Here is a 25003-nt window from a genome sequence, read left to right as displayed (position 1 = left end):
AGATGGAAATAAAAAAAGGGGACATGAACATCTGCTAGAGATGGGCTCTCTTCTAGTGATGCTTGAGCTGATCTGCAAGAGACTGGCACTGCGCCCTCCACTGTTCATCAAGGCCATGGTAGGGACTGGATGCCTTCCTGCTGGCTCCCTGTAGTGAAGATGGACATGGACCTCTTTGCCAGGTTGTTGCCTCTGCACTCTGTAGCCATTCTGGCAGAGAGTAAGAGTGGTGCAAACCTTCAAGCAGAAGTGATGCTTTGAATTTGTCCCAGAGAGACACCTCTACCATCACAAATCATCATTCTGCCCAAGGTGGATTGCTTTTTTGGCCTTGGAGAAACCCACTGCACGTGTACTCAGCATCATACCACCTTCTTCCAAAAGGGCAGATGCCTTGAAGAGGCTGCCAGGCCTGTGCAGCTGCTGGGTCACTGGGCAAGAGACATTTGAAAAACCTTACTTCCTTGCTGATTAATGAGAAGTGGGGCTTTCTGCTTCCATTTTTCTAGGGTTTTTGCTCTCAGGTTCCTTCAATGCCTGTCAGTGACAACAGCAGCAGCAGCACTTGCTTTTTATTTGTGCCATCTAAAATGCGGAGGGCCGTGTTGATGTTCATGCCAGTGATGTTCAGCAGCTTAGTTTACAGCTAGTATTGCAAGGTCATTCACTGAGATTCTTGTCATGTTTTACTACATAAAATTCTTTGAAGAAGGGTGGGGGAAAAAATAATCATCTAATGTAGAAGTCCAGGCAGTGAGATCTTCCAGCTGGGACTGTTGTCAGAATTTGTCAGTGTTCCTGCTCCATGGGCTTGGCAGTGACCTTTGTGGAAGGGTAGCTGCTCACCTGGTCACAGAGGATGCTTGGGCTCCTGGATGTCAACACATAACTAATGACAAAGATGTCCTTTTCAGTATAATCTGATGTAAAAACGTAACTTGTTATACCTTTTCCCTTTTTGAAGCTGCAGTACCACTCCTGCGTGCATACTGTTTGTGTTATGCAGCCATCTAGAGGGCCTGCTGCCTATACCGACTTCAGACTGTTGACCAGAAACCACAGAACTGCAGGAAAATACAAGCTCTGCTGACCCTCAGTGGCCATAACTCGGCTGCGGTGCTGTGGGAATGTTTTTACAAATTCAGGAATGCTGTTCTGGTGCTGTTATGCAGGTGGTGTCATATTTTTTGTGGAGAGAAGGTACTGACTAAGCTGCTGAGGGAAAAATTGGGGAAGCCCTGTCAGCAGAGAAGAGGATCTGGATATCACAGAGGAGAATGTACCTGACCTTGAGATTTTACAGCTGTTCAACAGAGCAAATACAATATCTTACACCTAGGGGCTATCAAAATTGACACTGTAAACTGAAGGTGAGTCATTGCCTGGCAAAGACAGATGGGAAGAAAAATTGGAGGCAAAAGGCAAAACTATTAGAGACCACCACGTGGCTCTGATAGACAGATGTGATTCTTGGAGACATCAGGAGATGCATGTCTGGTTCAGATAGGGAAGACTTAACCCCTTGTACTGATGAGACTTCACCTGGAGCATCAGACACAAGCCTGGCATTCAAAGATTAGGAAATAGGAATTTGAATATGCAAAGAAGGCCTCAAGGTGATCAGGGGAACTGAAACCCTATTTAAAGGAGGAACTTAAAGATCCAGCAAGACAATGTCCACAAAAGGATATGAAATGTTTCCCCCATTAAAAAATGACATCACTGATGTCAACAACAGAGAGGGATAAAAGTCACATGGTGCAAGATCAAATGAGCATAAACTGCCAAACCTTTTGGTCTGGAAAGCCAATGTGTTTTTCACACTAAGAGCACTGAGGTTCATTAGCCATGTCTGAAGTGTCAAGAGGAAGGAACCCTCTCCCCTTGCTAAACTGCACGTTGATTCATGAGGTGGTTGCCAGCACCAGCACTTCCAGCCCCACGTTCCTGCTTTGGTGGTGCTCTTTGGACCTGGTAATTTCTCAAGTTATGTCGTGATGATTGTAAAAACAGTGTCCCTGCATTAGTGTACCTTGCACTCCAGGAGGGGGAAAAATGTCTGTGAGAGTCTGCTACGGACATCCTTTTGGTCTGAATACAATCCTTCACTTTTATGTCGGCATTAATTTACATAAGATCTCTTGGACCAACTTTTCAGAGATTGATATGTTGAAGAAGAGGCCTGTGTTTTTACCCTTCCTTGCAGCATTTGACTGTCTCCCAGTGCCCTCCCTGTGGCGTGTCCCAGTTCCTGTAAAACACTGAAACTGACACCCTTTCCCCAGGATGCCTTTATACAAATGATACTCTCTTACAATCCCTCAGCTGTCAGGGTGCCTGCATCTGCAGTCAGGTTGTGATAAATGCTAAAGAAACATAGACCAGAATGGTAACTTCTTACCCAAATGATTCATGCGTTTGATATAAGCCAACTGACAGGTTCTCAGCAGATCTACGCAGACGTGCATTGCACCTTGCATGCCCAAAGACAACAATGTTTCATAGAATAGTTTGGGTTGGAAGGGACCTTTTAAGATCACCTAGTCCAAACCCCCTGCAATAAGCAGGGACGTCTTCAACTAGATGAGGTTGCTCAGAGCCCCATCCAACCTGACCAGGGATGGGGCATCTACCACCTCTCTGGGAAACCTGTTCCAGTGTTTCACAACCCTCACTGTAAAAAATTTCTTCCTTCTATTTAGTCTAAATCTACCTTCTTTTGGTTTAAAACTGCTGCCCCTTGTTCTATCACAACAGGCCCTACTATAAAGTCTGTCTCCATCTTTCTTATAAGCCCCCTTTAAGTACTGAAAGGCTGCTATAAGGTCTCCCCGGAGCCTTCTCTTCTCCAGGCTGAACAATCCCACCTCTCTCAGTCTGTCCTCATAGAAGAGGTGCTCCAGCCCTCTGATCATCTTCATGGCTCTCCTCTGGACTCGCTCCAACAGGTCCGTGTCCTTCTTATGTTGGGGGCTCCAGAGCTGGATGCAGTACTCCAGGTGAGGTCTCACCAGAGCAGAGGGGCAGAATCACCTCCCTCGACCTGCTGGCCACGCTTCTTTTGCTGGACCCCAGGATGTGGTTGGCTTTCTGGGCTGAGAGTGCACATTGCTGGCTCATGTCCAGCTTTTCATCCACCAGTACCCCCAGGTCCTTCTTGGCGCGGCTGCTCTCAATCCCTTCATCCCCCAGCCTGTGTTGATAACGGGGGTTGCCTGACCCAGGTGCAGGACCCTGCACTCGGCCTTGTTGAACCTCATGAAGTTCATGAGGGACCACCTCTTAACCCTGCCCAGGTCCCTCTGGATGGCATCCCGTCCCTCTGGCACGTCAGCCACACCACTCAGCTCGGTGTTATCTGCAGACTTGCTGAGGGTGCACTTGATCCCGCTGTGTCATGGATGAAGATATTGAACAGTGCTGGTCCCAACACCGACCCCTGAAGGACACCACCATTGCTCAGTCTGTTTCTCAGCCAACGAGTTCCGCTGCAGCTCTCCAGGCATGTGCCGGCCGGGCCGCAGCCGCAGCCGGCGGGGAGGGTGGAGCGGAGCCTGCCCGAGCCCCCTCTCCACAGGGCAGCCGGCGGGGCCGCCGCAGCCCGCGGGGTTCGCTCCGCCGCGGCAGGAGAGCTACGGCGCCGCCCGGCGGCCGGGAGAGGGCGCGAAGGGGCGGGGAGCTCCGCTCCGCCCCGCTCCCGCCCTCCCTCCGCGGGGGGTGGCCGCAGCGGGCGGGGTCGCGGCCGGGTGTTCTGTGGAGAGGCGGGGGCGTCTCGGCCCGGAGTTGCCCCTCGCCGGGAGTCTGCCTGTCCGCCGCGGGGCTGGAGCCTCGGCTCGGCCCGCCTGGGGCCGCGGCTGTTGCTCCCGCTCCCGGCGGCGGAGCCCTCCTCAGGTAAGGGGGGAGCGGGGTCCCCCCTCCACTACCCTCAGTCCCGGGTCAGCGAGAACCAGCCGGGGTCCGGCCCTGGCCCCAGTACTGCCCCGGACGGCCCCTCCGGGCCCGGCCCGCACCGAGCCCTCGCCCCCGGGGCCTCCACAGCCATCGCGGCCGGCCAGGGCTCGCCTCGCCTCCCCTCCCCTCCCGGCGGCTGCCGGCGGAGCCCGGCCGCCTCCTTGCCCCGAGCCCGCCTCGCCGCAGGGCCCCGGCAGTGCCGGGGCCTGAGGCGCGTTCGGTGGCCGCTGCCCGGCCCGCCCGGGTCCCGCGCCGAGGGCCTGGCGTGCGGTGCCCTGTGCGGGGTGTCCCGCTGCCCGTCCGTCTTCCGCGGGGAAACCTCTCCCGTCCTCTCTTTCCCCGCAGGGAGGCGGCCGGCGGGGTCTGCGGGGGAGCACCCCCCAGGCCGATGCTGCTGCCGGCATGGGAGATGTGTTTCTACGGGCTGCTCGCCGTGGGCTCCCACCTCTATGCTTTCTACGAAGCGCACCGAGTGTCTCAAAGTAAGTCTGCGGTGCGGCCGTGCTCGCTCGCTCCCGCGGCGCTTCCAGCCCGTGGCTGGTGAGGCAGCGAGGCTTGAGTTGCCCTCTCAGGGTTGGTTTCTACTTTGCTCTTCTGCAAGGAGTGCCTCTTTCTGGCTGCAAACCAGCCCTGCGTGAGGAAGCGGTCACCAGGTGCCAGCTGGGCTTTTCCCAAGGCTCTTCTGCCCTGAGTGCTGGGAAGGCTCTTGTCACTAGTGACCTGGCACTCGGCTGTCAGGGAAAAGGTGAGGGAGGTCTGAAGCTCAGCTGCTCAAATGGGGGAGTTGCAGGAATGTTGGCTCTGAATTGTTTGGGGGTTTTGTTTGTTTTTGGTGGTTTGGTTTTTTTTTTTTTTTTTTTTTTTTTTTTTTCTCCTGGCTGGTCTTGAACCGTCTCACCTGCAGCCCCTTGGAGGTGGGTGTTTCAGAAGCAGGTGTGCCTCCTGATGTTGCTTGCTGGGGATTGAACCTGGGAAGTCCCAGGACAGGTGGGGCCTGGAGCTCTGGGGCTCCTGTGCTGGGTTGTCTGTGCAGCTTTGGGGTCAGTTTGTTCCAAACACGTGCCAGTGCCTTGTGTAACCTCTTTCTTGGTAGCTGCTACAGGGGCTTGGTTTTGGTTCAGTGGGGCTGTGTAGCGCAAAGGAAGGGTGGGGTTTTAAACAATTTAAATACAATTTGTAGATGAAAAGAAGCTGTGTTCTGGCACATTGGTATCTTAAGGGAAATGAAAAGGGTATTATCTAATAAAAGTATAGCTAGTTAGAGAGGCTCATTAGGGAAATGTGTAATGCATCTTGTTGGGCTTTAATCAGCAAGGTGTTCTACATTAATGACCCTAGCTGGCTCTCAAAAGAGCTTAAGGGAAGAACAGGAGTGCCAGAAAGGCACTTGCAGAGCAGTGAAGGAAGTACTGGGTAAAGGAGTACAGGGCTGCACATCTTTTGTGGAGGTGGCAAAAAGCTGCATGGGAACAGACTCTGGAGGCAGCTTCTCTGAGTGGCTTTGCCCTGCTGTGGCTGTATTGGTCACTGTCAGGTCTGTGTGTCCCTCCTGCTCCTGTAGGAGAAACCAGGCAGCCCTGAAAGGAGAAACGAGGATTAGTGCAGGTTCTGTGGGGTAAAAAAGTTGGTTGCTGCCTGCTACTGCCCTTGTTGCAAGGGAGAATCAAAGCATAGGTTCTGGGCAATTCAGTGGCTTTGTCTTTGCTGCAGGGCAGAGCTGTGGCCTGGTTGGGCAGCTTGCCTGGCAAGCAGTGACATGATGTGCACTTCCCTGGCTCCGAGTGTCTTCATCGGCAGAGGCAATGTGGAAACGTGTTGCTCTTGAGCAGCAGAGGCCCCATCCCTGACTCCCTGCCCTGGCTGCTGTGTCCTTAGCAAAGGTTTCCTTTTCTCTGCAGAGTATGAAGCTGCGATGGACAGAAGGTTTGGGCTGGAACCAGGGACTCTCTTTCGAGGCCTCAAAAAGGTAGGATGTGTGACTAGTACCAGCATCTTTTATTTTGTGGCAATAATGCAAACATTGTGTCTCTGTACCCTTTGCTCACCCAAGCTTCTGATTCAGCATCAGAGGCTTGTAGTAACTTTGAAGATCTGGCTATTCATAGTTAATTTTAGTCTGTTTCTAATGAGGAAGAGGAACTTGTCAGGTGTGTCTAGATCTAAGAATCACAATCCAAGTTTTGTTTCGCTTCTTGATTCCTGGCCTAAGTGTTTCTCCTTTGTTACATCACTGAATAACTTTCTGGTTTACTGTTTGGCCTTAAAAGCTATGATCACCCTTGACACTTCCTGCAGCCTTTTCCCCCCTTTTCCTGTCACTGGGTGGTTTGGATAATACTTAATGTTAGTGAACACACATTTTCCTCTTGATTGGCCTGTAGTCCAGCATAGAGGAGAACAGGTTTTTGAGGCATAAGGGCTTAAAGAAATGTGATTGGTCTTAAACTAGCACCCCTCTACTCCAAACAAAGGAACAACCACCCCCCCCACCACCTTGTTTGCTTTTGACCTCACATCCTTTTGAAGAAATGCAACTAATATTGAGGATGACTTACATAAGACCAGGAATGCAGGTCTGTGGAAGTATTTTGGTGTTTAGTCCCACCATCACTGCTTCTAAGGGACTCTTGACATGTCCTTTCAAGAAAGTCATAAAGCAATTGTGAAGATGAACTTTTAGTGGGGCTCTGTATCAGGGACAGGGCTACCAACTGATCCCTCTTACCTAATTTAGATAAAAATCCTGTGTCACAGCAATCTCCAGCTGACCTGTCTTTATCTGATCCCACCTAGGCTTTGTTGAAACAGGGAGTGAAACTTCTTTTCTGGCAAGGTGCCTTTTTACCCAAGCTCTTGGTCTTCCAAGAGAGCAGAGTTGCTCTCTGAATCCCTCAGGAGAGGTGAACAGCATGCACAAGGAAGGTAGTGCTCTGCTTCTCTGTCACCGTTCTTAAAAGATTTTTCTTAAAAGGCTGACAGAAGGTGAAAAAAGAATAATTCCTGGCTAAACTTTGCATGAATTAAGTGTAGTCCAAAACATTTTTTTTTTCTTTCTAAATGGAAAAAAAAAAATCCTAAAATTAAAATGTCATGGCAAGCAGAGGTGAATGCATTGGGTTTGAAGAGATGGTCAGGAACAGCAGTAGCAGACTAATTTTTTCTTTTTGAAGAAGCTTCCCGATGGAGAACCAAAGCAAGGGTGTGTCAGACTGGAAGCCCTGAGAAGCGAGACCCTTGTTCCAGGCTGTATCTCTGTGTAGTCACCAGCCTGTTCCACATGTCCCAGGGAGCAGGGGTGTGGGGGGGCATGCCTCCCTGCCTGCTTTGTGGTTAGAAAACTCCCATGGCGTTTGTAGGGAATGGCAGTGATTGCTGCTTGATCAGGTTCAGTGTTAGTGTGGGGTTTAGGAGCCACACCACCATCTAAAGCTCTTTTTCTGAATTTCACACCGCAGGAAGTCAAAGTGGAGCTGTCAGAGCTCACTGCTGTAAGTGATCAGACTACATTGCTGAAACAAGATGTTCCCCAGATGTTGGGTTCTGTGGTGTTGGGTAACAGACCTGGTGTGTTATGGAGATGTTTTTCTTGTCCTATAAGAGCATGCTTTTATGGCCAGATACACATACTGACCAGTTCCCTTGCTGCCCCAGGACCCCATGGACTTTGAATGGAGCTACTGGATTGAATGGGGAAGGGAACGTATACTGTGGCTTCTGGCTGGTCACCTGCTGGTATCGCAAGCGTCCAGGCTCTTGGTGGAGAAGGTATGTATGGCTTTTCTTCACAGCAGGGAGTTTCTGTGGGTTTCAGTTTACTCTGGGCATGGGAAACTTGGCACTGAGGCTACTTAGTGTGGGAAATCCATTCTGTGGGGTGAACTGTGTGAGTGGGTCTGTAACGATGCACAGGTGACAGGGAGTATGTTGATCGCCTTAGTGTTTGGAGACTTCAGCCTCCAGCCCATGAAAGCCTGTGCTCTGTTGTGAACCGTTAACCAGTGTCATTTGACCTGTACACAAAAGAAGGGCATGGCTATTTCTTTCCAAGACTGTGAAGTGATGACTGCTTGGGTTTTGGCATGATTGCTCAATGATTGCATGATTGTGGGAAATGACTGGCATGTAGTGTCACACCTGCTAGTTTGGGGAAGGAAAGGAGGAAGTTATGTTCTCCCCCAGATCAGGGGGGGTCTGGATTTCATACACGCTGCTACAGAAACCCCTTCCCTTCCATCTTCATGGATACAGTTGGGTTTCCCTGTGTTGTTTCATATGTGTTCTTAACCTTGTTGACTACATTTGTTTCTACTGTAGACCCTGTGTAGGGCAACGCAGATACTGAGTGCTTTTTTTTCTTTAGAAATGATCAAACTAAAAATTGTTCATTTTTCTTTTTCTAACAGTATAAACCATGGTGCTTGATGGTTTATGGAATGGCTGCCTGCTGGTTGTTACTGGGTATCAAGGGCTTTGCTGTCATTTTGTTACATGCAACTATTTCATTTGCTGTGGCTCAGTTTCAGCTGTCACTCCTGACATGGTTGTGCTCCCTTATCCTGCTATCCACTTTACGCATACCAGCTGTGGAAGAAGCCAAGGTAATGTGACAAGGACTAACTAAGCATCAAATTAATTATGGTGGTGTTAGTCCATTGCTGCACCTATCTATGGAGTACTATCCCTTCAGTTGATGTAAGCAGAAGTTGGCTTGAAAATCTGCAGTAGAGCTGCAGTGACTCATGCTGGAGCTTCTCCAGTTAGAAAAGTCATATTTCTCAATCATGTTGTCTGGTGCATTGACATTAAAGTATTTGCCTTAATGCATAAGTGGTATTAAGTAGAGCTGGAGTATAGTAATACTTTACTAGTGCTCTAGTAAACACATTTCTTATTCTTTGGAGCTGTAATCATACCAACGTAAGGTGCTGATTTTTGAGTTCATATCCAGGAGCTGCGTAGTAAAGCCTGGCCATACCTTACTGGTGACGGCAGTCTTCTGCATGGAAAAGGGGGGCTGTTTCTCTAGCACTTTGGTTTGTACCAAATAAGTTGCTTGCTTGCTCACAACTTGTTGGTGCAAATGTTGGGCTTTTGCTCTTTCTCTAATGGCTTTTGCTGCGCACTACAGATTTCAGAGAAACTGCTGCTTGGTTGTGACGAGATGTCCTTGTTGCATTTACTTTGACTAAGGGGAAAAACTTGGCATATGTTGTAAAGTTTGTTGCCCCGATCTTCAGGGAGAAGAGTGGGTAGGGTTTCTTCATACGGTGTAGACAGATTTGTGTCTTGCTGACAGAAGGAAAGGGCTCACTGCAATACAAGTGTAATCAGCCAGACTACGTTTGCTGGTGTTTCCAAATTTTAAGTGATGATGTGTTTATGTTGTTGGAAATAGGTGTGATGGGGAGCATCAAAAACTTGGTAAAGGGTCAGAAACATCTTTCCAGCCTCAAGCTTTCTCAGGAGTGACTGATTCTCTTCAGATCTGAACTGCAGCCTTGCCCTCAGCCCTAGCAGTCCCTTGGCTGTCAGTAGTGTTGCCAGCTGGTTTGGATATTGTAATACTGGACCAAATCTGAGGGACATAATGGCATTTCTGCAAGAAAAGCTCTCCTGCTGTCATAGTTCTTCACAGCCTGATATGTTTCTGAAATCAAGCTGTTGTCTCTTTATGCTGGTGGCAGTAGCTCTGGAGGCGCTTTCTCAATCAACAGCCAGTGCATGTTGTTCATATGTTAAATAGTGCTGTTCACTTCAGATACTTATTCCAGCTGCTGTTTGCTTTAGTTGCTTCCTGCTGCTGCTGAGCCTGAAAGTTAGGATCTGGGTGGACATTGCTGTCCTGCTATATAGAAAACACAGCATTGCATCATTGTGATCTGGTGTTGTTTTGTCTTGCAGAGAAAGTGGTATGACACTGAAAACGAGTATTATCTGCTGCTCTTCACTGTGTCTGTCCGCTGCCTCTTCTGCACCAGCTTCAGCCTGGAGTACTGCTGGCATGGACCTGCCCAGAAGTCATCCCACTCGTTCATGTGGATGCTGGCATATGTGTTTTATTATCCCACATTCCACAATGGGCCCCTTATGAACTTTGATGAATTCAGTAAGCAGGTAACAGTGTTTTTAAGATCACACAATTACTGATTTTCAGTGCATCTGTGTCTCGCGTGAATTGTGTGATGAACTATTGAAATGGATGGTAATTTCTTTTCAGATGACAAATCTAGACATAAACCCTGTACTTTAAGGAACAGATTAAAGCACGATAGGTTGATTTTTTTTATTTTTTTTTTTTCCCTCCCAATATCAATCATAAGAAAATGTTAGGTAGACAACTTCATCCAGTTTTCCTTGAGATGCTCTTAATGGTGCGTTTCATAATGTAGTTTACAGGTAAGCCTGAGTTTTTATTTGTTTTTCTAGTTACCTACTTGACAAAAACTGATACTGATGAGTCTTTAAAACAGAAGGCGTTCCTGATGTTAGTCTGTGTCTATCGTCCTTTTCCCTGTAAATGTTGAAGTACACTGTATGCAAAAGGGAAGGGTGTAGGTAGAAACCAGTTTGGGGTATTCATGCTTGGATGCTGGGCATGGCATAATACTGAACTCTCATGAGGCTAGTAACTAACATTGAGAATATATATAGTCAAAATATATTGTCAAAACAAATCTTTGTATCTAATGCTAAGGTGGAGAGGTTGATTAGGTCCCAATGTTGGAGAACACAGAAAGAAAGCAAAATAGTTTTTGAAGGCTGGATGATTAATCTTCTCTGAGACTCTTTTCCTTCTGAAATAAATATTTTTCTCTCAATGAGATATTTTAGAAAAAGTCTACAGAAAAGGAGTTTGCATTCATGCATGTTTTGACTTCAGTAAAAGTATCTAAACTGATTCTATAATATTTTTCCTCCCTACTAGTGATTTGAAGGATTACAATTTTTACTTAGTCCTTGGAGATTAATAATTGTTTGTGTCGAAAGCTATCTTCCACATAATTTTGAAAACATCAAATAATGTTATTGCAATGTGAAGACTGGACAGTTTCAAGCGTAGCGTTGGGAATTTGACTGTAGCCTGGTTATCAACTTTAAGACAAACCTTTCTCCCCAAGTTCTTCTGCTTTACAGGATGTCTTTTTGTCTGACATCAGATTAATCCCTTCAGCCAGGGAGCCAAAGACACATATTGTACATTTGAAGAGTGTTCATAATTTTAGCATGTATCTGCTGGACCGGATTTTTGTTTTCCTTTCCTTCATCAGGCAGAATAAATTAACATTTTCAGCAGCAGCTGGCTATTAACTCTGAAACAGATTTCGGAGTCACAGAAAGCTGCTGATTTGTATTGGGAATTCCCAAAGACCCCAGTTTCCCCTTGTGTTGGTGTGAAAACAACTGATGATTTACTTGGAACACTTTTCTTCTGACTTTGGCAAGCTGAGCAGCTCCTTTAATGTGAAAGACTGACCTATCTTACTGCGTGTGTTTCTTCTAGCACCTTGCAGACTGCTTTTCAAACCTGCTTCTACATGACAGGGGAAAACCCCACATTTCCATGCTTTACTACTTTCCTTATTTTCTTACACCCATGATGTCTATAGCTAACATCACTGGGATAAAGTGGATGAGTGGACATTTCATACCATAAAACTGCTTTTTCAGTTTAAGTATAGAAGCCTAGGCATTGCTTGCTTCTTTTTATAGTCGGAAATTTTCTGTTGAAGCCACAGCAAATAGACTGGGCTTAATGGAAGTGAAAACTGAGATTCTGGTGGAACCCTGAGTGACAAGTCCTATGCTCATTTGTCTTCAGTAGCTTTGGAAGATGCAAGGCTGAATGTTGTTATCCTGGGTTGGATGTTGTAGGAAAAGTCCACATAGACTTGCATAGAAACGGAGGTAACTTATTTTTTTAGTGTTTATTGCTTTGTAGCTTCTGAAGTGTGTTAAATTCCACCTGTATTCTGAACCCCTAGCAGAGGGAGGTGTGTGTGTTTTGGTTTGTTTGTGTGGTTTTTTTTTTTTTTCAAGGGATGTTTCAGAAGACATGAGATTCCAAGTTGAGAGTAGCTTGGGGGTAGCTGGTAGGAAAAATTGTGTGGGGGGGTCTTCCAGTGAAACTAAGCTCACCTGATATGGCTCAGCAAAGACCACCTATATGCTTGGTGTCTTTGAAAAAGGAAGATTGAGAAATGGGATGCCTGTATTGGCAGTAGGTTCTCATTTAAATATGCACAGACCAGTTTGGTTAAAGCCTTAAAGAAGGTGGAATGAACTGAACAAACAATGTATTTCTTGGTGTTTGCTGAAGTGCATTGTCAGAGCTCTTACGTGAGCAGAAGTTATTGCCTTGACAAGGTGAAGTTGGAGAATGGTTTTGAAGTTTGCAGTGCCCAACAGTTGATTCAAAGTTCACAATACAAATAGTGTATTTATTGCTGTTATCAGAAAAGACCACCTGCAGAACCCCTTAACTGAAGCTGAGACTGAGATGAGTGCTCCAGCTGAGCACACTGTAAAGCAGAAGTCCTGGGCATGGAGACAGAGAAACTGCTGTATGGCCTGAAGAGTATAATACCAATGCTGGCAATTGGCATCCATTGCCAGGCAAAAATGAGAGACACTGACACTTCAATGGCCTTGTTGAATTTCTGGGTTGAAGAAGGATATAGCAATTCTAGTCATGGGTTTGAAGGCCTGTTGTGCAAATCCCTTTGATTAAATGGTAGTCTCCAAGCTTTCATCTAACTGGTACAAATAAACCTTCAAAATCAGTGTGCTGCTTCATTTGTAAGTGAGCAGAGCTAACTGTGTGTTAGCTGTACTGTGTGCTTGCAAGTATGAGGGTGGGGTTTGTCTGTGCCAATGGGTTGGTTGCTTATCTTGTACGTGTGGTTTTGGTGGCCAGTTAGAGACTAGAGAAGGAAATGTTGCACACACAGAGTGATAAATGTACTAAATTTTTAGGCGATCCTATGTTTTTTGTATTTGATCATATTCTCTTATACTGTGGAAAGAAGGTAAAATAATAGTATACCAATATGTTTACTACAGCTAGCAGCTTAAGAGTTTGGGGTGTCTTGAGAAGCCTGTCAACTGCAAACCTTGTTTTATCTGATGTTTAGCTTTCACTTAACTGTCATTTGCTCAGCATGTCATGTAGGTCTTGCTGTCCTTGGTAACGCTACAGGAGAAAAATGAACTGTCCTTAAATCAATCCCATGCAGCCGGCAGAAGTTGGAGGTATTTTAAGAGCAAGCAGTCATTGTTTCTGTGTTAGGTAGGGCTGCTGCTTGGAAAACCTCCTTCATAGATGCAGTTTCTTCAAAGTTTTTTGATTATCTCTAGAGGTTGATCAAGTTACAGGTATGAAAAAGAAAAAGCTTCTCATGTCTGGATTCTGTTAAGGCTAACAGCACTTGGCCTTTTCTACAACAGTTTGGTGCAGTGTATGTTCACATTTGGCCTCTTGCTGATTTCTGCTGCTTGCTGAAATTGAGACTGGACAGACCAGTCTCCCTCAAGACTGTCAGGAACTTCCAAATGGTGTAGTCAAATGGTCCCCTTAGTAATAGTAATGAATAACAAATGAAGCTTTAAGAAGTTCTCAGGATGAATATTTGAGCAACACAGTCAGTTATGTGCCATTTAATGTCTTTGGATTTCTTCTTTAGATGAGGAGACAAGAAGCCTTCAGTTTGAAGACCAATCTCAGCATGTTAATTGTGGGCATAATTCGTATTTTCTTTTGGTGGTGCCTGGCTGAGCTGATGATTCACCTCATGTATATCCATGCTCTCTACAGCAGTGCTCCACCTTTGGAAGCTGCATCGTACTGGGCCTTGGGTGAGTATAGAAACAAAATAGAACCCCAGTCTACTTCTCTCTTATGTCCATCTGTAGGTACTTAAGAATAGTACGTTATGGCCAGTCACTGTCAGAAAGGTGGTCTACAGACTCTTAATATAACATGTAGATCCTCTAAGAAGCTTACGGTTGAACTTATTGAGCTACTTCCTAAATTAAAAAATATTCTGTATTTTTTCTGATCAAAAGTGTGTGTCTAAACTTTGGTCTAAAGTGGCTTCCTCCCCCCCCAAGTCACAGAAGTGGACACATAAAAAAGAGTTTTAGTGTAGGGATGGAGGAGGGAGATGTTAAGAATTATGGTGTCTATTGATCTCCCTCTGTTTGATGTTTCTAGTTTGTATTCATGTTGAAAGGTAAAATGGTGGTACTCAAGAAAAGAGTAGAGGGAAGAAATTGCAAACAGGTTGGCCTGAAAGTAGCAGTCTGTGCCTCTTAGCTCTGTTTTCCTGCTTGACTTACCCATCTTCTGCCCCTTCCCAGATCCCTGGTATTTCATTAAAATGCCTAACTATGTGGGGGGGAAAAATAAGTGCTGACGAATGTAGCATAAAACAGCAAGAGCTTTTGGTGCTGGCATGTAGACTAATCCGTAAGCAGCTGGCATATGTGGTTGGTTTGATATTCCCCCCCCCCCCCCCCCCCGGCTATGTGTATCACCAGGTAGGAGGAACAAAAGCAGAGAAACACCAGGCCTTAAAATTGGGTTCTGAAAAAGCCTTAGTGTTTGCTGAACTGACGGAGGTGCCTCTTACTGTACCAGCAAGTAACAGGAACTGATACGCATGCTGGTATGGTCCTGTCAAACATTCGTTGGAGAAGCATGTATGATGAGCAGTGTGTGTTGGAGGATACTTATGTATTGGACTCTGGTCAGTAGAGGGCAACGTGTGCACTCTGTTTCTGTATGTGTATATATGTATGTGCATATATACACACACTTAATATATATTTAAAAATATAAATTTTATGTATAAAAAAGAGCGAGAGCAGAAAGCGAGAGGTTTGCCTCCGTGGTTCATTCTACCCCTCTTCCCTCGGTCACTGTTTAGAAGGTGGATTTTGAGTTTTCATCTGTTATAAATATCAGTTCATTGATTAATTAAATCTGTTGGCTCCTGGTGTTGTCTGTATGTCTGACAAAATGCTTTGTTGTGTTATTAAGCATGTGGAACCTAGTAAGGCAGGCACGGCTACTGAATTAGGGATAAAATATTCCAGCTTTTGTGTTAGTGGTAGATTCTTCCCTTCTTTCATGAGTACTAATGTTGATTTTTAAAAAGGGGGAGGAGTTGATTTCATATATAAATATACAACCTATTGTCTGGAAAGTAAGTGTTGTATCCTAAGAATTAAAATTCATTTTGAACAGATGATTAGAAAAGGCTAAAATGCCTCAAAGCACCAGGTGATGAAAGGCAGTGTCTAAGCAAATTTGGATTGGAAAGCTGCCTGACTAAAATAAGTTTGTTTGAATTGAAACAAGTCCTCTGTGGGAGACCCTACTTTTAGGAGAGGTATATTCAAGTTGTAACCCTACTCTCGCTGAGCTTTGTCTTTGTAGTAATGAAAGCAGGTGTTTTAAATATTAATTGCAAATGAGATTCTGAGGCAGGAGTTTGTCATTTTTTAAAATGTTTTCTCTGCAAGTTTTATCACAGTGATATACTGGTCTCCTTAGAGTGACGGGCCCCTATTGTGACTTGCTTTAGGAAGCCACCAATATATGAGTAAGGGTACTGGTAATATTTCTTTGTTGATCCTTATCATATCCTTATGGATCTTACCATGCTTCTACACCAGTTCTTGTACAGAGCCAAACACTCCCCTCCTTTATTTTGCATTCTGTTATTAAAACCAATTATGTCAGATATCTCTGATTACATCAGAGTTTTGAGACCAAGGAAGCAGCTTGTTGTTGACTTGAGAGGATTAACCACATGGTGTATTAGCCTTTCTGCACTGCTGGGTTTTTCGTTCATTTTGTTTCCTATTTAACTACAGCAGTTTCAAAGAAGCACAGAGCATCTACTTACATTGTGATGCCTGACTACCCTGATAGCCTGGTAAACTTGGGGGAAAGGCTATGAGGCTGTTTTCCAATCAGTGGTAATCAGCTCTAATTAGGGAGATTATAACTGCTCCTCCATTTTTCTTCTGGGATATCTTTGAACAATGGGTAATAAATGCCAGCAGTGCAGGTAAAGAGAAAAGTGCTATGAGATTTTGTTCTCGGCATCTTAATGGCAGTGATGGTCAATATACACCTCAGAAGTGTGAAGCTACACAGTGTTCTGCCTTACTTCATTTGGTGTTCCTGTGAGGTGAGACTCCAAAGAAATAAAAAAACCCACAGCAACCTAAAATGAACCCTGACTGGTTGTAATGCTCATTTAAAAATGCCAGTGTGCAACATGAATAAATGTACACAGCCATAAATGACAAGGCAGAAATGCCAAAGTTACCTGAAGTAACATTACTGAGTGCATACAGTTATAAACTTAAAAAATAGTACCTAGGAGAATGTGTTACCCAGCAGTAAGAGAAGTATTTTCCAACATGTGGAAGGAATTAGGTAAATGAGTTTCTAGAAGCAGCAATATGTGAAATGGTGCATGTATGGCTTTGATGCCTGTGTAGTTAACTATAACAAAGGTGCAAGCTGCCATCAGTATTACTGTTTGCATGCATTAGCTACTGTTGGTACATGTGCCCAGGGAATCTGTGGATACCCCATCCCTGGAGGTGTTCAAGGCCAGGTTGGATGGAGCTTTGAGCAAGCTGGTCTAGTGGAAGGTGTCCGTGCCCATGGCAGGGGGGTTGGAACTAGATGATCTTTAAGGCCTCTTCCAACTCTAACCATTCTATAATTTTGTGAATTGTATGGTTGTTTTTTAAACTCTTTACACTCTTAAACTTGTCCTTTGCAACTAAACCAAAGATCATTTTGGGTCAAACGTTCAGGTTCTTTTCTCCATGCCCTTTACAAACCTGTGCCTGCATTACTGTAACAGCACTCTTGGCCTACAGGTTGTTGCCTCATTCCTTCCAGTTCACTTGCAAATACATAGTTCTGTGTGTTTTCCTACTCTTCTGAATGTGAGCATGTCAAAGTCAGCACAGTGTTTCTCCCTTTCTAAAGGAAGCCACCTTCTGTCACAGATAACCCAGCTGGGCTGTGTGTTTCTTGTGACACGTTACAATAGTGTCTTAAAGGCTCAGAGGACATTGTATCCTTGCTTCACCCTTGCTTGTTGAATATCCTCCAGTCTCTTTATTGGCTGTGTAATCTGGGTAGACAAAGCTTGTCTCTTGAATAAACAGTGAAGTGGCACATGCTTTCCTGCATTTTCTTTTTTTTTTTGCTATGGATGGAAGAACTGCTGTAACTGTATTTGTGCAATCTCTTTAATTGCTGCAATATGCAGGTTATATTAGTACCTGGCAAGTTTCAAGGTCATTAACTGGGTGATAAGAGTGTTGGGAATTGTGAGCAGAAGACTAAAGACAGTGTATGTGTAGTTCATGTAAAGGTAGAACCATCAATTCTCCCCTGCTCACCCCTATTTTCCTGGGTTACTCTTCTCCCTATGTTTACGAACTTTGCCTGGCAGATGACAGTAAAGGCAGCTTATGTGCCTGTCGTGTGGATCAATGAGCTGTGGAAGTACATAGCAACCTGCTCCGAGAGAACAGGTTGCATCCTCTGTGAATCAGTCCTTTAATGAGTAGGAAAGTGTCTTGTTGCACTATGGGCCCTGGATTTTGGGAGTTTTAAATGAAAAAAGGTGAGAGACCTAGCTGGAGGGTCCTCTGAAAACCAGCAGCTTTCTTAAAACTATTCTTCATATTATTTAGAAGAACTTCTCCACTAGAAGAGAAAATGGACGTTCATTATTTAAGCTCTTTAGCTAGACAGTGCAAAATCTATTGTTTAATTCAATTTTTTTCCATGGTGAAGATTCTTAGCAGGATTTCTGTATGTGGTATGAGAAAAAGCTGGTTGCATCCCCATCATCCATGTGGACTAAATACAATAAAAAAAATATTATGGATCTGTTTTCAGGGTATCCCCTCCCCTGTTCAACACTACAATCCCCATGTGCTGCATAGGTGTCAGAATTTCTTCTACCATGTATTCATCCTCACATTTAAATTGTTTCCTTTAGCATTCTGCACATACTTCTTTGAACTTGCATGCTTCTATTGCAGCAAGCTGTGGCACTGGACACCAAATACTATGTGCATTAACAAAGAGCTGCATCATATGGGTCTGAAAAAAGTGTAATTTCATGCTAAGTACACAGTTGTATTCTGTTTCCTCAGTGGTCTGTGTTTGGCAGCAAGAATAACCTCTAAGAGGAAATCTCAGCCTCTGGCATGGAGGAAGAGGAGGTGGTGAGAGCTGGCTTTGGGTAGGGGTGCTTTTAGATATCCAAATATTAACTCTTTTGTGTAACTTTAGGTATAAATTATTTCCAGTCATCACCCATAGCTCTAGCACCCACAGATTCTTCTTCCCTGTATAGGGCAGTGGGAATCTTGCTTCCTGTCAGGATGTTGGGGAAAGCATTTGGCTGTGCCCTCTGAATAATATGAGATGGACAACACAAAATCCGTGTGAAATCTTGCACTTGTTTCTTCAGTGACTCTTGTACTGGCCTGTGTATTCCTTCAATGTGATGGGCCCCAGTGGCGCCTCATCTCCCAGCCGAAGATGTTGCTGCTCTCCAAGACTCACCAGGCATGATGAGCAACTGACAGCACAGTATGAAGGGTTGCTCACGGGCTGGGCTTTGCTGCTTTCCTCTGAACGGCTCATTTCTCAGAGCTGCTTATCCTGACACCCCTGTCCTCACAGCAAACCTTGGCTTCAAAATCTTCTCAGCAATGCTGATCTTCTGTGGCAGGAATTATGTAAAAAGCAAGGTGATAGCAAGCAATATGGTTTTCCACTGGCCAAATGTTAGGTCCCACGACAGGAATAGAATGAAGAATCTTCTCCTGGAGAAGAGAAGGCTCTAGGGAGATCTTATTGTGGCCTTCCAGTGCCTAAAGGGGGCCTACAGGAGAGCTGGGGAAGGACTCTTTACTAGGGCATGTAGCAATAGGATGAGGGGGAATGGCTTTAAACTAGAAGAGGGCAAGTTCAGATTGAACATTAGGAAGAAGTTTTTCATTTTAAGGGTGGTAAGGCACTGGAACAGGTTGCCCAGAGAAGTTGTGGAAGCTCCATCCCTGGAGGTGTTGAAAGCCAGTCTGGATGGGGCTTTGAGCAACCTGGTCTAGTGGGAGGTGTCCCTGCCTGTGGCAGGGGGGTTGGAACTCGATGATCTTCCAGGTCCTTTCCAACCTAACCCATTCTATGAATATGGTGGGACTGTATCCATAGTGTTTGTTTTAACTGTGTGTACCCATTTGCCATATATGTATGGCCCTTCAGTTTGTGGGAGGCATGTTAGTGTCTGAACACAGAATTAATGTAAAGATGTCAGCTGGGCAGCACAGTGTTGTTATTTATTGATCCCAGGAGGCCATTCTTTGGAGAATGAGAGCACTTTCTAGAATTCAAAAATCATTGTGTCTATGAGTAGTTAGCTATTGGCATATTGAACAATATTGGAGCATTTGTGCTTAATTAACTCTGAGCACCAAATGCAGTGTTTATAGCAATTCCATGTTTTTGTGTAAGTGCTGCATCTCATTCTAGTGGCATCTGTCAGATTGTCTGAGAGAACTGGGCACTTCCAGAATTAATGACATAGCCGGAATCACGGAGTTTCAGAGTTGGAAGGGACCTCTAGAGATCATCTAGTCCAACTCCCCTGCCAAAGCAGGATTGCCCAGAGCACATTACTCAGGACTGCATCCAGGCGGGTCTTGAAAATCTCCAGGGAAGGGGACTCCACAACCTCCCTGGGCAGCCTGTGCCAGTGCTCTGTCACCCTCACCGTAAAGAAGTGTTTCCGTGTATTTGAACAGAACTTCCTGTGTTCTAACTTGTGCACTTTGTAGAGTAGGGTAGATGGTTGGACTCGATGATCCCAAGGGTCTCTTCCAACCTAGACAATTCTATGATTCTATGATTCATTGCCCCTCGTCCTGTCACTGGGAACCATTGAAAAGAGACTGGCTCCATCGTCCTTCTTCCCGTATTCCACGGTAATGGTGTCCTGGTTCCGGCAAGGATGGGGTTAATTTCCCCAAGGAGCCGGCGGGGGAGGCAGGTATTCCATCACACGTGACTCATGCCCAGCTACAAGAGGCGCTAGCCGGGGAGCGGGAGTCAGTCGCCACTCGGGGGCGGGCTGCGGCCGTGCGGGTCCGGTCGGTGCGCGGCGGTACTGTAATCGCGTCCTTATACTCCTTTATCGGTGTTATTGTTTTCCTTTCTTCTTCCCTTTGGCTGTTCTGTTAAATTACACTATTTCAACCCACGGGTTTCGCCTTTTTCTGCCGATTTTTCCCACGGCTGTGGGAGTCGAGTGAGCAGCTGTGTGGTTCTTTGTTGCTGGCTGAGGCCAAACCACAACAAACGGAAAACCTGATAATTCATTCTTCTCAGTTTTTAAAGTTAATTGAGACTAATTCGCTGCCTTTACATTTTATGCTATAAAATACAGATTTGCAGGCACCAATGATAAAAGTCACTATGGATTCCAGTGATCCAGTATCCTGGTGAACTGCAGCATACCAGAAGAATAGCCACACTGGGCCAGATCAGAGGTTCATCTGTGCTAGCGAGTAATGTTTGGAAGTGGTATGTAATGAAGCCTGGTAAAAGAAATAAAAAATGAAGGGTGGTAGGTTGGTGATCCTTTCCAACATATGTTCTTCAGGCTTCTGTAACTGAATGACAAATTCATTGACTTACGTAGTAACAGGAAGCTCACCAGCACTACTTGAAAGATCTTAAATTGAAATAGGCAAATGATTTTTTTTCACCACTATGACAACATAGAATATCAGTGGTAAAACTCACTCTGGTGGGGTCCAGTCTATTATATAGAAACTGGAATGGATGTTGAGTGTGCTACTTCATTTGTGATTTAAGTCTGATTTTGAAAATGCAGAAGTTAAGTAAAATATAGGCAGTGTTTTTTTTATGAGGCTTCACATTTAGCCTGCTGAATCAGCACCATTATTCATCTCTGCTCACCTACACAGAGCTTCATGTCGGTCTCACAAGGTATAGGGAATGATGAAAGCCAGAATTCTGTGTGAAAATGTATTGTCTAACACAATTATTACACTGGATTAATCCGGGATACTAATAGATACTGTAATTGTGAAAATATATTTGACTAGGAATCTGTAGATAAGTACTTTGTGAGAGGTGTGTGTCTGATGTAGAGTTGTACATCTGAGATGTATGCATGTATGATACAATGTCATGAGTGTTCTGTAGGTTTAATGTATTGGTCTTAGCCATGTGCCATTTGTTTGTTCTAGTGAAGCATGTGCAAGTTAGTGTCAACTAGCTATCATTGCTTTAATTATTAACTAGGCTGTAGTACTCCAAAAGGGTATTTATTTTTCTATGAGCAGCACGTAAGTCAATCCAGAATATGATCTGTTCAAAGGTAGAACCACCTGGTTTCATCTGTAATTGGTGATTTCATGTTTTGATTTGTTAAAAGAAGTGTTAAGTAAGTTCCTCTTTGAAAGTGAGACCTACAGAGTAGTCTGTGTAAGTTGGATGTAGGGTGCTGGTTTTGATGTGTAGCACTTCTTTTTTCTAATAAGCCCATAGATAGGAAATGGATTTCTGAGTTCATTTTAAGAAGCACACAGTGTTTTGCTATTGAAATTAAGGTGTCTGTGCATCTGTCTAAATGGTAATGAAATGCTAACAGACTAATCTGAGATTTTTTTTTTCCATCCTGCAAGATAATAAGGAGAATCTGATAAAATATTCAGCATCTTGATGTCTGTTTTGAAAACTGGAGATACAAACTTGAATCAGAGAGCCTAGTAAGATTTTATTGTCTAAAACATTGGGTAGTTCACTGCTGTATAGAAAGAAGATGGGGGAAGGTAAATCTGTTTTATAAGCTTTCCTTCAGGCTAAACTTCTAGATAGTATTAGCAATTAACCTACTTTTATGACTTCTTTTTTACTTGTGGGTGTTGTGGCTTGACCCCAGCTGGCAACTAAGCACCACAGCCACTTGTTCACTCCTGTCCCAGTGGGATCAGGGAGAGAATCATAAGGGTAAAAGTGAGGAAAAAAAGCTCATGGGTTGAGATAAAGACAGTTTAATAGGTAAAGCAAAAGACGTGCATGCAAGCAAAGCAAAACAAGGAATTAATTCGCTCTTTCCCATGGGCAGGCAGGTGTTCAGCCATCTTCAGGAAAGCAGGGCTCCATCATGTATAACGGTTACTTGGGAAGACAAACACCATTGCTCCAAACGTCCTTCCTTCTTCTTCCCCCAGCTTTATATGCTGGGGATGCTGTCCCGTGGTATGGAATATCCCTTTGGTCAGTTGGGGTCAGCTGTCTCAGCTGTGCCCCCTCCCAGCTTCTTGTGCCCCCAGCCTGCTGGTAGGGTGGTGTGAGGAGCAGAAAAGGCGTTGACTCTGTGTAATCACTGCTCAGCAATAACGAAAACATCCCTGTGTTATCAGCACTGTTTTCAGCACAAATCCAAAACATAGCCCCATATCAGCAACTATGAAGAAAATTAACTCTGTCCCAGTCAAAACCAGCGCAATGTGATAACTTGATTTATTTAGAGAGTTCTTTCCTGCAAGTATTTACTAATGAAAATAATGCCTACTGCAGATGTTTTGGGAGTATTCAAAGTATGTGGCTTCAAGGCACGTGTATCCTTGAAAAAACTTCTGGTTTTCTTTAACCTGGAAGACCTGTCTATGCCTTGACTGAGAGTCACTTGGCAGCTCTGTTTAGTCTTGTTTAACTTCAATTTGGGGTCTTTATGTCCATTCACCTTTGTCTAAAAAGAAGCTCTTACCACAGTGTTTGCCCTGGAGGCTATGTAGTTTCCTGCCACCACTCCATATGTGTTAGGATTTTTCTTGCTTTTTGTGTGCTACTGGAAGGCTGGGATACGAAGCTGGGCTGCACGAATCCATGTAGTACTCTTTTTCTTTCATCATTCCTTTTGATTTTGTGAGCCAGCACCTCTTTCAAAGCACTGCCAAGCAGCAGTGAAAAACACTGCTGAGCAATATGAGCCTAATTATTAATTGCATTGTTTTCTGTTCAAGTAATGGAATTTGGGGTGTTTGTTTCTTGCGTGATGCTCTTTTTCAGTGGCTAGAGACAGGAATATCAGAATTGAGCTGTCGCTTTTGCATTAGTTCAGGTGAGTGTAGCAGGTACGAGTGGACAGTTATCCCTGACTGGGCTACAGTTTGGCACAGCATGATGTGGGTGGGATTGCTGGAAACAGCTGCAGAGCTCTGCTTACCTGGCAGCTTGTGTCGAGTTGACTTGGCACTGTGGTAGTCGTGTTCAGATGAAAGCTTCCCCCAGCGTGAGCTGTAGCCTCCTGCTGTGGTCAATACCAAACTAAGCAGGTCATAGTAGAATCCAGTCTTGGGGCTCTTTTTAGGGAGGAGAGTCCTGCTGTGAAGAAAATGCTGTAACACGGTGTGTAAAGTTTGTCGATAATCGTGCTCTTATTGATTGATTAGTGGAGCTGGAAACTTCTGATACATCTTGTGATTGTTGGCATTACTGTTGAGATACATCTGTAGCCTATCTGCTCTAGTGCAGAGCCATATTCTTTCATGGTGATTTTAATTTGAGAGAATCCCTGCATACCTTCTAAGTTTTTTCTATAGGAGAAGAGGCATGTAAAAAATAAGAGAAAGGGTAAATAAACCCCTTAAAGCCTGATATTTTGAACCTGATGATACGGCCCCAAATTCTGAGCTGTTTTAAACATCTGTTTCCTATTAGACTTGTGCCATGTGTCAGTAACCCTTTTGAAATATGACTGCGTGTGTATCTCCGATATGTGTTTTCTAGTTGAACCTGCCCTGGTACTTGACAGAAGTGAGCATCGACAATCATTAATGCCATAGGGTCAGTGTAGCTGCAAAAAGGGTAATTTTGTGCTGTTATGCTTCTAATAAAATTGCCTGCTAAGTTACAATCCTTGACCATGAGTTTTGGCAATGGTTTATGGACAGAAAAACGCCAAGTGTGGTTTCTAAAACCTGGATCCAAATTTTCTGTAGCTTACTTATGAAAGTATTCTGGTTTATAACCTATTTTAAAAAATATCAGGCACAGTTTTGAGAATATGAAAACTAAAAAAAAAATAATTCTTTGTGTTCTAAATTCTAATTATCCTTGAAACAAAGCTCTGTGAAGCTTAGAAAATGCAGTTTTGCAGTTAAATTTACTGGAAGGTAAATATTTGAGGGTCTATAAATGCATTTTTACAGCGTAGGAAAACTTAGAATGTTTTAAGGATTGCAAGATGGTGAATTGAAAATATCAACTTCTATAAGTCAGTTAATTTAATCTGGGACTTCAAACAGCTTGACTGTTGATGTGCATGTGTTTAAGATTGTAAGGGTACTTTAACCTGATTTTTTTTTTTTTTTTTTTTATCCCTTAACACATTTCAGTTTTAAAAAGCATTAACCTTGACTTGGAATCCTTCGCATTAATTTATTCTGGGGAAAAAGATCACATTTTTGCAATACCTTTTTGCTTAGGTGTGTTTTTGATATACACTTGATATAGCTTGTTTCCAATTTAAGATAATGCTTGTGTTCAAGTTCTTTAAGCTCTAAATCGAACACTAGAGAACAAATTATGTGATATTGTTCATGAATTTGAGAAATTTAGCATTCCTTTTTAACTTTTTTTTTATTTCATGTTTTTAAATCAGGTGAAGCAGTGTACTTCTGGCTGCTTTGTGCTATAATGGAGCAAATGCAATGCAGCTGGAATGCAAGAAGGTATAAAGCCTGTACCTGTTGCCAAGGCAGCCCAGCTGTTGTGTGGCTGTGAATCTTGCCGTAGTTTCCCATACATGGCCAGAACACTCTCTCTCAGCTGCGATGAGTTGAAGACCAATGAGAACTTAACCTATGTATTTTGATAGGGACCTTCATATTGCTGGTATTGTGTGTATTAGAATTGCCACATGCAGAGTAGCTGGTGTATGTCAGGTAATGATTATTTTAAGATACC

At 44.3% G+C, this 25003-nt stretch overlaps 1 protein-coding gene across 1 annotated transcript in view; it reads left to right on the top strand.

The window, feature by feature from the left end:
• Positions 1-4339: 4339 nt before the first annotated feature.
• HHAT (hedgehog acyltransferase) overlaps positions 4340-25003 on the top strand; it is a gene marked incomplete at its 5' end in the record, with an annotated part of 161479 nt that continues 140815 nt past the window's right edge. Inside the window, 6 exons of the mRNA XM_082480153.1 lie at positions 4340-4433; positions 5850-5917; positions 7603-7716; positions 8355-8549; positions 9853-10065; positions 13632-13803. Of these exons, the coding sequence (XP_082336279.1) occupies positions 4340-4433; positions 5850-5917; positions 7603-7716; positions 8355-8549; positions 9853-10065; positions 13632-13803 (856 nt within the window). The remainder of the gene's footprint in view (positions 4434-5849; positions 5918-7602; positions 7717-8354; positions 8550-9852; positions 10066-13631; positions 13804-25003) is intronic.

Source organism: Vanellus vanellus (assembly GCF_965231255.1).
Source record: "Vanellus vanellus genome assembly, chromosome: 3".
NCBI classification, from domain to species: Eukaryota; Metazoa; Chordata; class Aves; order Charadriiformes; family Charadriidae; genus Vanellus; species Vanellus vanellus.
Note: the sequence above shows the minus strand (reverse complement) of the source record. Positions and strands in the feature narration are given on the sequence as shown.